The 15,446-nt window shown below is 52.4% G+C and overlaps 5 protein-coding genes across 5 annotated transcripts; 3 read left to right on the top strand and 2 right to left on the bottom strand.

Annotated features, from left to right (window-relative positions):
* Window positions 1-461: 461 nt before the first annotated feature.
* B0T23DRAFT_324465 (uncharacterized protein) lies at window positions 462-2,189 on the top strand (the record flags this gene model as incomplete). The annotated part of the gene is made up of 1 exon (XM_062835429.1): window positions 462-2,189. A coding segment is annotated over one exon (1,728 nt), but the record flags the coding sequence as incomplete, so codon positions are not given.
* A 578-nt stretch (window positions 2,190-2,767) lies between these two features.
* Window positions 2,768-4,110, top strand: B0T23DRAFT_236974 (uncharacterized protein). The gene is made up of 2 exons (XM_062833975.1): window positions 2,768-3,647; window positions 3,724-4,110. The coding sequence occupies exons 1-2, from the start codon at window positions 2,960-2,962 to the stop codon at window positions 4,023-4,025; spliced, it is 990 nt and encodes a 329-aa protein (XP_062689475.1). The 5' UTR covers window positions 2,768-2,959; the 3' UTR covers window positions 4,026-4,110.
* Window positions 4,111-4,975: 865 nt separating this feature from the next.
* On the bottom strand, window positions 4,976-7,400 carry B0T23DRAFT_407796 (uncharacterized protein; the record flags this gene model as incomplete). Its single annotated transcript, XM_062839219.1, has 5 exons — window positions 4,976-5,810; window positions 5,852-5,957; window positions 6,146-6,629; window positions 6,715-7,039; window positions 7,126-7,400. The coding sequence occupies 5 exons, from the start codon at window positions 7,398-7,400 to the stop codon at window positions 4,976-4,978; spliced, it is 2,025 nt and encodes a 674-aa protein (XP_062689474.1).
* Window positions 7,401-7,760: 360 nt separating this feature from the next.
* On the top strand, window positions 7,761-11,971 carry B0T23DRAFT_388689 (uncharacterized protein). Its single transcript, XM_062837768.1, has 7 exons — window positions 7,761-9,931; window positions 9,993-10,389; window positions 10,472-10,704; window positions 10,790-10,796; window positions 10,898-11,101; window positions 11,166-11,438; window positions 11,562-11,971. Exons 1-7 carry the CDS (start codon window positions 8,039-8,041, stop codon window positions 11,777-11,779), a joined length of 3,225 nt encoding a protein of 1,074 aa, XP_062689473.1. The 5' UTR covers window positions 7,761-8,038; the 3' UTR covers window positions 11,780-11,971.
* A 460-nt stretch (window positions 11,972-12,431) lies between these two features.
* B0T23DRAFT_365879 (MFS general substrate transporter) lies at window positions 12,432-14,455 on the bottom strand (the record flags this gene model as incomplete). Its single annotated transcript, XM_062836377.1, has 6 exons — window positions 12,432-12,617; window positions 12,678-12,820; window positions 12,880-13,201; window positions 13,261-13,809; window positions 13,922-14,166; window positions 14,227-14,455. 6 exons carry the CDS (start codon window positions 14,453-14,455, stop codon window positions 12,432-12,434), a joined length of 1,674 nt encoding a protein of 557 aa, XP_062689472.1.
* Window positions 14,456-15,446: the final 991 nt, after the last annotated feature.

Below are 15,446 nucleotides of genomic sequence, written 5' to 3'. Positions count from 1 at the left end.
GGTGTAATATACTATTACGATACCGATTAGGAAGGATTTGGAGAAGATGTAATATTGTACGAAGGGGAGAAGATTAGAAGAGAGTAGCGAAAATTCTGTTCCTAAACTATATATATGAACCAAATAGAGATTCAATAAAGTTGACTAAAGGACGGTTGGGTTGCGGTGGCGGAACGCCGAGAGGGACGGGACTATGTTATATGGTGCCGTGACAGTAATTTAAGAAAGCAAATTAGTAGAAAGGTACTTAAACTCAGAAGCAGTCAAGGCGTGCGGGTCTGGCGTGTCCCCAAAAGAAGTGGGGTCGAGGCACGAGTAGCCTAATGGCTGAGCCGGAACTAGGGTTAGGGTCTCCCGCTATTCAGAGGTAGTTAGTTCACCTTATCCTTATCGCGGACCCGAACAGGCCTTAAAGCGACTGACTGTGGAAAGGCAAAAGTCATCTGTGTCAATAAACAACAGAAAAGGCCGTCACGGTCGGTTCATACACAGTGAATAGTTCATTGATCTGTAGTGTACGTACACCACGACGGTGCTTCATTTCTTCCTCGACCTACCAAATCTTTCTTGAACAACCTATCCACTCCCGTGTCGTACGACCGCGCGCGATTGCCGACGTTTACGACCTTCTCGCGACTCTCACGGGCCTCCCGCCACTCGAATTCCATGTCACCACATCGACTAGAAACGCCAAATCCAACAGAGCCCCGACCGCACAAAACATGAGCCACTCCTCCCGGGTTTTGGGACTGGCGATATGTTGCCGCCGTCCGTTGATCGTGTTACAGCGGGCGCATGTCGCGAAATCTCGACCACACATGCCACGTTCCCTTCAATGCGATTCCAATACCCAACACATCTCTGCCTACGCACAATTGCGCACTCTCCGATCCTTCAGTTCAACTCCAGCTACTACCGCGGGCAAACGGAAAGATAGCGGTAGCGATGCTCTCGTTCAATACACGGTGCAAAGGGGCAGGGTCTGGCTACCCGACCGCGAGAAGTGGATTCGGCCTTGGAAGCCCGACGACATCGAGACTTTTGCATCCGGTTGGATTCGGGGGGATTCTCTTTCCCGGGTGTTTAAGCGGATGGGGAGAGATGACGTGGACCTAGACGAAGTGGCTTTCTACAAAAAACTTATTGTCCAGCTGTGTCGTCAGCGCGACCCTTCGTTGCCATCCGACACGCACAAGTTCGACTGGGGTCCGGGTTATCATGATGTTCAGGGCATTGACCAAGCGGAGGAGCGACGCAGGCTTCTCAACTCCAAGATCAAACGCCGACTCCGCTCGATTTATGACGCGCTGCTCGACTGCTATCCCCATCCCGAATGGGTCTCGGGTTTGCAGAAAAAGAGCCCGAACCAGTGGATCGACCAGATAGTGGACATCCTATCCGATCCTGTCAGAGAAATTCTGGCTAGTCCATACCCGCCGACCATTGCCAAGCTCAAGGAGCTTCCATGGCTCGAGGTGAATGAGCAGAACGCGGGCGTTGAGCTGGGCGTCTACGGCCTTATAGAGCGCCCAACCCAAAGCCAAAGTTACAAGACCGCAGACGCCAGTCTCTATGTCGGTTCAGCAGCTTCGCACAGAGGAGGGCTACTTTTGCGTCTCGTAACCCATTATTTTGCCCGGCACAAGACCCTAGGTGCCAAGAGTGCGACCTGGATCCAGGACGCCGCCTTGAATCTCACAATGCCCAAGTTCCCTTTTATTCTTCTGCGGCTTCCTAATCCCATGGCCTCCAAGACTCCCACCAAGATTCTGGAGGACCTGCAACTGATCGTTCTGGCCGAGGCCTTGTTCATGGTATATCTCGGAGCTATGTCGACGTTTCAGGGCAAGCATCACCCTCTTGCACGGGCGAGCCCGTGGGACGTTGAAGACATTGCGTATCGAGGAGTCTCGGGCGCCAATCCCCTCTGGGAAGCTTATGGTGCCGCGAAGCTGCAAGAGCATGGTCACGAGCATGACAGGCGGCTGTTTGCTCGTCCCAATGAGTGGCCTGGCTGGCCCGCCAAGAACCAGAAGAATGTCAAGTCGCAAAAGGACAGTGACGACGAGGCTATTGCGGCCATCCTTGCGGCGGCTAATATCAAGGCCTTCCCTGGAACTCTTGGGTCGCGTTCGTCGTCTCAAAAGTCTCAAAAGAAGGCTTCCGTGCCTGGCGGTAAGGGTCGGTAGGCAATCACGGAAGGTAACGAAGTAGTAATACTAGGAGACCGATCTATGATGCTATTCGGCGACCTACGATTATCATCCATAAATGTCACCATGATTACCTCTATTATCAAGACATCCATGACTGATTTTCGATAGAGCCAAGTGTAAAGACGAAAGGCCAGCAATTGCAGTGACCAGAATCGGAATGGCTTGCCCCGAGCCTGGTTCGGATGAGGGAGGAGACGGGAGTGTACTCCTACATACATAGCCGCTGTCGCAGTCAAGTTCGGATGGCTGTGAGATCTTTACCCCAACTTTCTCCGCACAAAGGAACGTCGTCCCGTCTAGCAGCCCCACCGACCTCCAACTCCCGCTCTTGGCGATCTCCGCATATCTTCCCCAAATGACCCCAAATTTCCCCAAAACTGCCCTGAAGCGACTCCAAAAGACCCCTGGAATCTCCAATTGTCTCCTCATGTTCCCCTCCAAGCCGCCGGAATTCCTCAGGTGATGACTTCGGGCCATGATCGAATTTGGAAATGCGGAACAGCCTTCCGAAGGACAACATTGCACTTTGCCAAATATCAAGACTGCCCGATGTGGTAAAGAAAATGCCCAAAGCCGAGACCATGGACCGTCTTCATCCTCCTTCTTCTTTTCTTCCGCTATCACTTCTCTCTCTTCCATCTTCTCTTGACTCTTGACCACTGGTGAGCATCATCATCATCACCACCACCGTCACCAACCTACACACCAAAACACCCCCCACAACAAATCTACAGGCAGCAAAGATGAAGACCACCTCCCTCCTCAGCGCGGCAACCTACGCCTACCTGGCCACGGTCGCCTCAGCCGTCGGCCCCGCCGTCCCCGAGAACGCCGAGCGTCTCCCCGGAAAGCCCGACCTGATGCCCAACTGGCCGTGGCATAATCCCTTCGCAGACGCCAACAACACGCGCATCACCATCTCGTCGGAATCCGAAGCCTCGGCCCCGACCCGTTTCGTCCCGACCTGCTCTTCTCAGCGCACCTTTCGCGCCACCGAGTACCTCCTCGACGACCTGCAGGAGCTGCCGCCTCTGGGCTTGATTCCCTGGGTCGAAGCTTTGCGCAAGACGTTTACGAACCGGCCTTACCCTGGGTCTTGGGACGGGGTGGATCCGCATGGATATGATCGGAATATGCTAATGATGGAGTATGTGGATGTTCCTCTCAAGGTGAGGAGGTGGATTGAGGAGGAGGAGTGGAGTACTGCTGCTGCTAAGGGGAAGGGGTTGTTTGCGGTGTTGGCCAAAGCCGATGTGGAAAAGGGGGAGAAGGTGGTGGCGACGGCGACGAGTTTGCGGGAGAAGAAGCCGGAGACGGAGGAGGAGGAAAGGGAGTGGAGGGAGGGGGATGTGAATAGGGTGGTTATCTTTGCGCCAGGGGCGCTTTATGAGAATGCGCCGCTTTGGGTGGCGGAGGGGAGTGAGTGTGAGGGTAAGTTTTACTTCTTCGTCTTCTTCGCAAAGTCCCAGGAGTATTATGCATCATGCTAATAATTGATTGATGACAGAAACCCTCTCTGACATGACAAAGTACACAGCCAAACCAACCGACGGCGGTGTCGTCGCTTACCCCGTTGACAAGACCCGCGCCAACAGGGCCGAGGGCAAGAGGGAGATGGAGTTCACTATCAAAGCCCAGGTGCTCAAGGTCGATGACTCTGTTCCCGAGGAGGAGGAGCAGCAGCAACAGCAGGAGAAGGGTGAAAGGGCTGGTCAGTTCAAGACTCAGGTGGAAAAGGTGGAGGAGTTCAAGACCCAGGTGGAGGAGGTGATGGAGAAGGTCAAGACTGCGATGAAGGATGAGTTGTAAGTGGGCTGTTGACGAAAGTGAGTGGATGGGAGAGGATGAAGGACGAGGTGAATGATTTCAACAATGCATGACTTGTACTATATCTCCTTTGTTACTTTCTTCTTTTTGTCAAATGTTTTTACCATCATACCTTTTGGTGAATGTTTATCGCATTTTCATCCGCCAAGTGAATGATTCGGAGACGATGGAGGGAGTGTCGGGCCGCATTTCCAGAGCTAATTTGCCGAGTCCTTTTGGGGTTCGTGGTCGGGTGTTGTTTGTTACCTCTAGGCCTATGTGGAGCATCATCGCCAATTGCGTTTTGCGGGTATCATTTCGAGCTGGTGGCAGATTCAACCACCGTGCTTGATTTACTATCAAACGAGTCTGTTCGTTGTCGTAATTGTTTCCGTCGAGATGATCATCGGTTGCCTGCCTGGGAAGGACGGACGGAAGGCCGGCGCAATACACAGCCTTGATTAACTGCAGGTGCTACCCGTCGGTTGCGACACCCTCTTTTCGCCAACAAGACTCATTTCCTCCTTGTATCTTCTTGGAGAAGGCGCAATTGCAAACACTTCGTTCCAATGGAAAGCAGGCTACCGCACTACTACTACTAATCTATCTTCTTTCCTTTCACGGACACCACAGCATTCTCAGTCCGTCTGCCTGCCCTGCCAACACCGAGTGTCCTCGTGCCCGATTGAGTGCGCCCATTCTTCCCGTCGACTTGTTATCGAGAGAATTTGCACCACCGAATTGCGAACAACACTATGGGACCATGGGAGAATGACAATCGGACCTCTTCGAAAATTAAATGGCATTTGCACATAAAAGGCTCCCGAGTAGGTCCTCCATCCCATTCCCTACCCATTCAATCCCCTGCCTCGAAAAATCCATCCCATCAAGAACTGACCGCTAACCCTTGGATACAACCCCAGGTTTTGACGTCCTCTTTCGTACCAAAAGGCTCAGCGCCTACTCCATCCCAATTGTCCCACGTCTGCTCCACCTGGCAGAACCCTTCCCGGCCTTCTTTGTGCCATTCGTGACGCATCGATCTGCCCGATGCCCCTGTCCCTTTGAGACAAGCGAGACAGCAGCACACAGTTGCCATCCGTCGTGAAGCAAACTTTGGAAAACGGCTTCTTCCCCTCCCCATGCGCCGAGTTGGTCTTCCTCTCCAGCTCACGCAAATATTCGACAAACTCTTTCAGGTGTGCATAGGTTGTGGTGCTTTCCATGTTCTGCACATTGTCAAGCACCCATATCAGCGATGGTGGCGCATGGATTGCCAGTTCCCTGATGATCTCCAATGCTGTGGGAGCGCTGGACATGGCTCCATCCAGACGCTCGAAGCTATCCTTCTCCAGCACCACGCTGCTTGGAAAGGGCTCGTCCGGGAGGAGATAAATCAGTTGGGCAATGACAGAGTAAAGGAGGGCTATCAAACCGGCTTCCTTGGGATCGAGTCTACCTGTGCTTCCGTTCTTGCGGATGGCAGAGAACGAAGAGGCAAACGAATACTGCTGCTTGCAAATAAAGGATATGCAGGGAATGCGCATCTCCTTCGCAATCTCGCAGACCCGAAGCGCAGCAACTGAGAGACCGGACCCAAACGGCGAGACGGGACGACCGACGACCCATACCGTGTTGGATTTGGGGGCGGTGATCCACTTCTGGAGCTCGGTGACAACTTCGCTGGGAAGAAGCGTAGAGAACGCGTCACTGGGGTTGCGAGAGACATCGGATCTGCCGTCCTCGAGATAGCGAGAGAGAAAAGCGGGAGCATACCGCTCCAAGTCGCTACGATGCATCAAGGGCTTTTCCATGTCTGTAATGCCCACAAGTCAGATCTGTCCCGGGACCGAAGAGGCTTACGCCTACCGCCGTACTCACCTTCAACATCCATCGCATCAATATCACTGTTCCCAAGGCACTCGTTTTTTGTTCCTTGTGCCGCAATTGTCCCGTCCGGTGTTTCTGTCGCTGGCTTTTGGAAAAAGTTAATACGGTGGGCGTTCTGAAAAACAGCTCGAATGTTGTTCTCTATCGTGGTGTAAGGAGTCAGACACTTGAACTTATATGGTACGCTAAGGTCACTGTGGCACAACTGGACATCTTCCTGGGCGGTGACTCACCATGTGTTGCCTGTTGTTCAACAGAACTCAGTGTTTGCACGCTTGAGAATCCGAGTGTCTCTCCCATTCGACTGAGCTTTTCGTGGCTCATCTCCTCGCTGTCCAGGCGGCTTTCGCGCCCAGCTGTTCGTTGCAAAAGCTTATGCCCCATGTCCCTGATTTCCTGGACGGCCTCATGCGTCACGAGATGCGCTTCGTCACGGATACGCTGGATTGCCTTCTGTATTCTGTCAATAAACGGCTGTACATGTCGGGCATAATAATTCCTATCCAAGGCAGCTATGGTTCGGCGGCTTCTGCTTGTGAACCATCCCAAAGCTTGACAGAGAAGCTTGAAGACTTCGACATAAATCTCCACAACGAGCTTTCTCATCATTGGAGTGTCCGACACCATTGCCGATGCTTTAACGTAACTCAAGTCGCGGCTTACGTCTGAAAGAGCTATCGAGAACGACTCGCCGATCTTGATGTGGTTTATCGACGCCTACCACTCACGTGAGCCATGTTTCTTACATCTCGTTTGTGTTGTTTAGGTGTGACGGAAGATCAGGCTGAGAAAGACCGCTCACCTTTGCGATGAATGAAACCACCCCCGTGAAGAGGCTGACATATCTATCTCCTTGTGGGATGATTGCAAACATGTACTTATGATCATCAAGGGTTTGAATCAGACTGTGGAAGCGGTCCTTGAGCAATCCAAAGCCATTCAGCTTTTTGGCCTTCATTGCGTTTTCAGCTTGCACAACGGCCTGTTTGAGTGTCGAGATTGTCGGGATCCATGTTCCCTGGGGCGACAAGTCCGCCATTCCCGGAAGCGACTTCGAGAGGCGCCTCCAGGTATCAATCAGGTCCCTGCTCTGAACTTCGAGAGTTGGGAAGGCATCATCATCATCCCTTAACGCCCAAGGCTTGTTAATTAAGCCCCTCCACGACAATATTCTTCCCCTTATTTTTAGGTACCGAAGGGGCTCGCAACTCACGTTGAACACATCGCAAAATCAAGCCACCTCCCCCACTCGACGAGCCGCTGCTGGTTTTTCCTCTGCGCATCAGTCTCTCTCCTCACAACAGCATCCATCGCCCGGATTGGAATGCTACCCGGTTGCTCAACAACGGCCTTGTTGCTGAATCTGCGCACCAAGGGAGATATCTCGGGAGTCACGCCTGCTCGGCTCAATTCCGGCAATGAGATAGGAACTGCTGCATTCGGAGGGGTTGCCAGCGTGGTCGAGATGTCCTTGCCTGCGCGAGCCATTCTTTGTTGCCGTTATGGAGTTGGAAGTTGAATGATTGATGCGCTAACCGGTTGAGCCTTGATACCTAATAAGATGGCTGCTGGCATGTAGTGAGCTTGGGCATCGGCACAAATGCATATGGTTGATCCTGAGCGGGGTTTTCGGCGCAACAAGGCAACCCGCGTGTGCTACCCTATGGCGGGAACATAAGACAATCTCGATTGAGGCCATGATTGCATTCTCTAGCACCAAGTAGTCAACAGTCGTGAATACACGGCGTCGTCGCAAGACTCGAGCATGCCGTGCCAGCACTCGGCTTCCCGTGGTTGCATTCAACACTCGGAGAACACAAACATCGGCTAGATCGCCAAAGACACAGCCGCATGGATTACTGTTCTCTTGACGAGCTACTTTGTCACCTCCATCTTTGAGCACTGTGGGTTTCCGGATGAGCTCTGTCCGCCCACTTTGCTTTCGACCAGAACGTCAATCCAATTACTGTCTTGAGCCTTCCCGCATATGATTAGCTCTAAATCACCTATTTAAGCGCGCGGGTGAAGCTGAGGCGGGCTATATACAGGGAAGAGGCGACCTCGTGGTCACCATAACGAAAGAGTGAGCCTGGTTTGAACAAGAATTCTGGTGTGATAGCGCGCAGATGCGTGATGAGGACGGAGAGTTGCATGCTCAATGGCTACAGCAACAACCAAGCCCACTGGTTCGCAGCTGGTACAGTATTCACCGCGCCCGTCTTCCTGGAAATAGCACAGTACGCTGTCTTGCAAAGCACCTTCAGATGATGAAGGCTAAAATCATCGGCCATCCCCGCCTTGTCGGCTCGATCATGGACCATAATCACTTCCTGTACATTGGCCCTGACACTAGCTGTCCGTTACCTTTTTCTATCGGGTTGATTACCGTAACCCACCAAGCCCAGACCTCGAGCCCTTCTGAGTCTCGTGCGTTCGTCTGGTTCAGATCTGATGAGACTCGCTTCCCAGCAATGTCTTCCAAAACCAGCGGTATTGGGGTTGGCCACCAGACGAATCATCCTAGGAGCGATGACTATCATTCTGTCGTGACTTGCCCAGCCGGACACCTTGGAAGAAGCAATAACACCACGACCATTTCCAGTTCCACATTGCGGCCCAAAGAAGACTCAACCACCACAGCACCTTCAAAAGGTTCTTCGGCACGAAATGCTGGAGAAGCTAGCGCCTTGCCTTCCATGCCTAGCGCGGTAGACACCTCGAAGGAAATGGTCTTCAAAGAAAGCGCCAACACCACCACGACCACTGACAGTACCGACAAACCTGTCCAGAGACCTTCTTCCGCAAATCCAAAGACAAGTCGTGAAGATGACAGGGTCAGTTCGACGCCAGTGGCAGGGAGGGAGGCTTTAGCCGGAAACTGGACGGCTGAAGGTCCTGTCGATCTTTACTGTAAGAAAACTGGACAATCCCACGCAGTACTCACCGCATTCGGCTACTGGAAGTGTCCAAGATGTGATCAATCTTTGCACCAACCCAAGATTCAAATATCGGATAGAGAGAGCGACCAGGATAACTCTAGCGAGAAGGTAGAGTCGGCCCAGAGCGAATCGGACAACTTTTCGTACTCCGTTCGATATGTGGATGATGAGCATCATCTGATTTATTCTAAACCGTGGCAAGGGCCATTTGATCTCCAAGAGGCCAGAAAAGGCGTTCTCTCCCAAATCAAGACGAAACCCATTCTCAGGGTCGAGACAGTATTGGAAACCTCCATACGCGGCAATTGGCGACGAGACTATTACGAGGTTGAGAAAATCAAGTCAGACGGAATTCTTAACAATCCACTTGTGGATGTAGCGGTTTGGAGAATCGCGGTCACCGCCATGTCCCCTGCTCTTACTCAAGCAATCCGAAAGCTGGTTTCCTATTACCCCTCGGAGGATCTTCATGGGAAGACTCTGGAATTGGGTCGACATCATGAGTTAGTTTGGCATCATTTAGACGACTTCGAGAAGTACATTGAGCAGCCTGATGAAGATAGCGGCACAAAACTTGCGAAGACGCATTTACGACAGCTCTTGGCGCTTGTAGCGAGCATCAATGGCCAAGAGGTTGCTGACGAGAGAGTGCGGCACGCCAGAGAGATGTGCACGTATGACATGGTGTGGCTTCTATACAAACCGGGCATCACTGTTTATCTTGAGTCTCGCGGGAGTCTCGCAGCCTTTGTCGTCTTTTCGTGTGTGTATTACGACGCTAGGATAGAAATCACGGAAGATGGGCCAGTCGAACGCCCGAGAGGATGGAAAGTAGGACTATGGAACCTGGACTACGACGGGAGCTACGTCGGAAGGAAAGCTCGAGATGTGTACCTACCTCCTTTTGAAGGAGAGCGCAGGATCACCAACCTCAACATCATCCCTGCTAAGTACAAAGATGAGGAAGATGGCGGAAAGCTCCGGGAAGCACTGATAAAGGATGGACAACGATGGTTTGAGCTGCTACGTGGAAGGCAGGTATCATATTCTGGTCGCCTGCTGGATGACAGGAAGCGTGAGGTGGGTAAAGCCGCAACCATTTGTGAATAGGAGAACCTGCTAACCTTCGATGCTCGCACAGCTCCAAGGCCGCGTCTACGTTGACACTGCTTCATACTACAACATTGAAAGCGCAAGCCATGTCAATGGCGCTTCTGAGCATGGAGACGATACGGCTGAGAAGGACACGCGCAGTGAGAAGAAGGAAAAATTACGAGAGGCTACCTTTCGACGTCCTCCACTTTTGGGGAATGTCAACGATATGGGCCGAGGTTTAGCGAAGTGTCCCTGTGAAGAGTGTCACGGATTCCGGCCGCACCCACCTCACGGATTCCCTTGGACTGATTACGACCTCCTGAACCCTCATAAACTGGAAGTATCAGATCTTAAACTGCCCGATCATTTCCCAGATCCAGAGCACAGGTATCTCTTATGCAATCGACGACTCTTCGGCTTTGACTTGAGATCTAGAAACTGGCGTAAGTGCAATTGTTACTCCACGGACCAACTCATTTCCGTTGTACATGCGTCAGCAGCTAACCTCAGCTACGCAAACGTCAGTGATGCTTGACGTGCGGTTCTGCAAGGACCTTAAGCGGAACACAACGGCAATAAACACGCTGGTGCTTCAAGAGGAGACCAAGAACATGATCAAAGCTCTCATCCAGAAGTACTCTGGTGATGCGAAAGGACCTGGAGTTCCTGCGGCCTCTTGGAGAGCTGACCACATCGAGAACAAAGGCGAAGGCCAAATCTTCCTACTTCACGGAAGCCCCGGTGTTGGAAAAACATTTGTAAGACCGGCCCCCTTCGTCTAGCCAGTGGGAAGACATCCCAGTCACACTGGCAGAACAACGATGCTAACATATGGGATTTTAGACCGCAGGCAAGGACCCAAATTCCCGTTTGATTGCCTAGTACATGACATTGATGGTATCCGTTGTCGGGATTCTGATCTGCGCTAACACAGCGATTTGTTCATTATAGAATGCATCGCCGAGTACACTGGGAGGCCGCTGCTCTCGCTCACGTGCGCAGACATTGGAACCGAGGATGTCAGCATGGAAAAGAAGCTGATGAAATGGTTCCAGCTGGCAGAGAAGTGGGGAGCGGTCATGCTCATCGATGAGGCTGACGTGTTTCTGGAGAAGAGAGTAACATCTGATCTCAAGCGCAACAGCCTGGTATCGGGTATGTCAGCAATGCTTCGTTCACTTTGCATTCTCCAGCTAACCTCGGTATATTACTGGCTCAGTGTTCCTCAGATGTGTTGAGTACTACCGTGGCGTGCTGTTCTTGACGACCAACCGAGTTGGCCAATTCGACGATGCCTTCATGTCACGTATCCATGTGGTGATCCACTACAAGAGCCTAACGCCCCAAGACAGGAAGAAGATCTGGCGGCAGTTCTTCAAGAAATTGTCTTCTGAACGTACTGATTTTCGGATCACACGACGCGCTCAAGATTATGTGCTGGAGGATAAGGATATTACGAGCATGCCGTGGAACGGCCGAGAGATTCGAAACGGTGAGCCGTCACATCCGTTTGTTTTTCAATGAATCCCTTTCGAGCGCCATCGTTACACACTATTGAGAAACATACCTTTCAGGGTACGTGCTAATAGGTCGACTTTCGGTACGACATACACAGCCTTCCAAACCGCCGTTGCTCTTGCCGACTTCCGATTCATGCAGATAGAAGACAAGGATGAGAATGACGTGCCGACACTGGACCAGGAAGACTTTGAAGAGGTGTGTAACATGATGATCAAGTTCAAGGACTATTTGAAGGATCTTCATGGAAAGGATGAGGATGAGCGAGCGCACAAGGAGTTTTCAAGGGGTCCCGTTTTTGGGCTGGAAGACTGATGGATTCGGGCGGGTGAGTATCAACGTGCAGGGGTTGCCGTTTGACTGCTGTCGAATGGTTCAGTTGAGGGCTTCCTTCATTCAACTGTGTTGATTGCAGTTTGCCGTAGAAATTAAAGAGACGTTCTTTCTCATTGTCCCCTATCGCTCGTCTTCAGGACCAGACGCTCACCAGCCTCACCTCAACCTCTGGTCATTGGTGCCAGTTGCCATGATCTTCGGGGACACATCTGATCAGTAGCTCAAAAAGACTACACTTCCCACGCTATTTTACCCACCTCCAATCGTAAGCTGTGAAACTGTGTTAGTTGGGCAACCCAAGTAGACCATGATGGATGTCGTTGAAATGAGTGATGAATTGTCTCATTTTGGAGCAGCGAGGTACAAAGGTACAACGAAAGGTACGAGAGTGTGGAGAGAATCGCAGCCGGCAGCAGCTGTCTGGCCGCTACTGTGATTGGCTGGAGCTGGCAGCTGGTACTTGTACTATGTACCTCTACGCACTGCGATGAAAGAACAACCACGCCATCCTTCTTTTGGTTTGGTGCGGGCACAATTGACATCTGATGTTTCCCGCGCCTTCCTCAATGGCGTAATCAGCGACCACAATGGAAACCTCAACCGACTTGAGCAGTCGGAATTTCGCACATTTTCAGCCATTTCTCTGCAATTTTCCCGTTCTGTGCGCAAAAGAAAACAAAAAGGCCAGCAGAGCAAACGCCGTCGACGCCAGAAACGAAATCCTCAGGGCGTCCCCGTACAAGGCCCTGACTGCCATCTCCAACTCGGGCGACAGCTCGCGCAGCGCAAACACCGACCTGCGCAGCTTCTCGACGAGCTACTCATTGGGTGATTGTCATTGACCAGCTGTTCATTCCGTCAGAATGGCGCTACTCACCGTGTCTGTTGCCGCCTCTCCCAGCGTCGCCGGCAGTCTCACCATCAAGACATTCTGCACAATGGCCGACGTTATGGTGACACCGTAAATGGTGCCCATGGACCGGATCAGATACACGGTCGACGTGGCTACCGCTTGATCTGCTTCCGAGTTAGCAAAAATCTTCCCGTCATTTCTCCCCTCTTGACCGTGACAACCTTACCTCGATGCTCAAACAAAGACACAAAGCTAAACAGAATACTGGGATGCGTCAGTCCGAGACCCAGCGTCGCCGGTACCAGGTAGATGAATTCCTTTCGCCGATCGCCCGTCGTTCCCAAGGTCACTGCGAGCATGTTCCCGATCAGCGTCATGGCGGTTCCCAACCGAACGTTATAGCTCAGACGTATTCCGTGTTGCATCAGCAGCCCGGCCATGACCCCGCCCACCGGACAGGCTAACGACGGCATCACGAGCCTCAGACCTGCCTTGGACGGCGAGTCTCCCCGGACGGCCTGGAAGTACAAAGGGATCAAAAACATGTACTGCAATCAGGATATGGTTAGCAGTTCCTCCATCAAACAGAACAACACTCGGTGCTTACAGCATACGCCGCCATGCCCGAAAAGAGGTTGCTCAACTGCACCACACTGGGTTGCCAGCCCTGCAGCATCCGCAACGGTATCATGGGCATTGCCTTGGTTTTGGCCTCGACCACAATAAACCCGGCCAACAAGACACAGCTCGTGACCAGGGCCGCCACCACCGGCACGCTCGACCAAGGATACTCGTTGCCTCCAAAGCTCAATCCCAAGAGTTGGACCACGAGGCCCACCACCAGCAGCGTGGCCCCGGACAGATCGAGACATTGCAAGGCAGACCGCACACGTCCCTTTGGGCCCGCCAGATCCACCAGGTCCAACGGGTTCTTGAGCACAAAGTACCCGACCACGAGAGCCACCAGGGACACGGGCACCTGCGACAAGAAGCACCATCTCCATCCAACCGTTTCGGCAATGGTGCCCCCGAGGGATGCCCCCAGCACGGACCCAAACCCATACAGAATGTTTTGCATCGCTTGGTACATGCCACGCTGCCTAAAGGGAATCATGTCCGAGTTGATGATAGTCGCTAGTGCTGCGGTCAGCAAGTGCTCTCCGAGGAGCCAAATTGTCAACAAAAAAATAGGTCAAGTCACCCATGGTGATCAACCCTCCTCCCCCAACCCCGGCCACGGCCCGCATGATGTTGAGGGTCAGCATAACCGGGGCCACGGAGCATCCAAGACAGCCAGCCATAAAGGTTGCTGTGGATACAAAGAAGCAGAGACGCCGTCCAAACAAATCGGACAGTCTGCCATAGAGCGGCTGGAACGCCGTATTCGTGATCAGGTACGATGTCGTTAGCCAGGCAGCGTTGTTCGCGGCACCGAACTCGGAACTGATGGCGGCATACGTCGACGCCGTGATGGTGGTGTCGAATCCCGATAAAAAGACGTTGGCCCACAGAGCTGTCCACGCAACATCAGTGTCTTCTTTTGGTTGCTTGATTCGACCAAGCGGTTACCTACCAACCTCGACGCACCAGAATCCCGGCCCTGGCTTCCATTTTTCTTCCTCTTCTTCATGGGTCTCGGGGAAGGTCACATACGACGGTGGCGGCTTGGGTGATTGCGACTCTAGGAGAGCTGATGCCTCCCCCGCGTCGGAACACAGCGTAGAGTTGCTGTCGCTATCAGACACATGCTGTGCCTCGTTGTTCATGTTGTCAGTGGTATAGGGCTCAATTGGGCTTGCCATGATGGTGACTCCAATTGCGAAGCACAAAGCCGATGTTATCACAGGGTTTGTTTTTACAGTTTACAGTCAGCGGGATATGCTAGCGATATGGACGTCGGCTGGCGAGAGAAAAAGGAGGGGTGGGAAGGTCAAAAGGTCGCGGGTCAGGACGTACGGTACCACATATTCAATGTGGGATGCCGTGATCGGACAGCCACCACCCCCAAAGCCCTTCTTGTGTTTCTTGGTCACCCGGGATGCTGCTGGTGGGAGTGTTTCGACGAGCCATGACTCAAGTACTCACAGCCATGGGCTCTTTCCAGGGTCTTCTGTTCCCGGACTCATTCACCTGTGCTTTTGAGGGTTGGACCCTTGACACGGAATGATCAAGGGCTTCATTCACTGAACCTCCAACAAAATGAGAAGTTGCAGAAAAACCGAAAGTAAGTGAACTCGAAACCGGAGTACTTGGAACTATCTACCAGCGCAACAGTTCTCTGAAAGTTCAGCTGAGTCCTTTTTCTCTCTTTTCTTAATGCCTTTTTCTTTTTCTATTGCGTTTCGGAGGTCCCAATCTCTCAAACTTGCTGTGTGCACAAACCTCCCCCAAGCTTGCCCAGCTTGCCCACGGGGTAAACGTGCCAGTGGAGCAACCCTCCTCTACAGCGGCCCGCTCACATGCACGGTGATCATTCCAATGTGGGGATGACTCGAAGTCGAAAGAATGTTCTGCGATATCTTTGCTATCATGTCAAAGTTGGCACATCCCAGTATCGAACGTGGTCAATTGGCCAAAGAACGATCCTCAACGTGCCCTGCCCTCGTCTGTTGGTCTTCGATATTGGTCCCCTGTATTTCCCCCGCAGTTGTCTTGTCACTGCCAAGTCGGCCTGGCCCGCTCGATCAATTGGGGGGCTTGGGGGTTGAGGGGGTTGAGGGGGTGAATTGTAAAGAAGCGTGCCTTGGCACGTGACATCCATGTTTCTGACCATTCTCTTGTCTTGACCCGTCC

The sequence above is a fragment of the Neurospora hispaniola genome (genome assembly GCF_033458365.1).
Source record: "Neurospora hispaniola strain FGSC 10403 chromosome Unknown B0T23scaffold_8, whole genome shotgun sequence".
NCBI classification, from domain to species: Eukaryota; Fungi; Ascomycota; class Sordariomycetes; order Sordariales; family Sordariaceae; genus Neurospora; species Neurospora hispaniola.
Note: the sequence above shows the minus strand (reverse complement) of the source record. Positions and strands in the feature narration are given on the sequence as shown.

What these genes read in the sequence shown, in the direction of transcription:
- B0T23DRAFT_236974 (XM_062833975.1), top strand. Translation starts at nt 2,960, where the DNA reads ATGAAGACCACCTCCCTCCTCAGCGCGGCAACCTACGCCTACCTGGCC. An exon ending in GGAGGGGAGTGAGTGTGAGG is followed by an intron (nt 3,648 to 3,723) that starts GTAAGTTTTACT and finishes GATTGATGACAG; the next exon opens with AAACCCTCTCTGACATGACA.
- B0T23DRAFT_388689 (XM_062837768.1), top strand. Translation starts at nt 8,039, where the DNA reads ATGCGTGATGAGGACGGAGAGTTGCATGCTCAATGGCTACAGCAACAA. An exon ending in CTTGAGATCTAGAAACTGGC is followed by an intron (nt 10,390 to 10,471) that starts GTAAGTGCAATT and finishes CGCAAACGTCAG; the next exon opens with TGATGCTTGACGTGCGGTTC. An exon ending in GCGCAACAGCCTGGTATCGG is followed by an intron (nt 11,102 to 11,165) that starts GTATGTCAGCAA and finishes TTACTGGCTCAG; the next exon opens with TGTTCCTCAGATGTGTTGAG.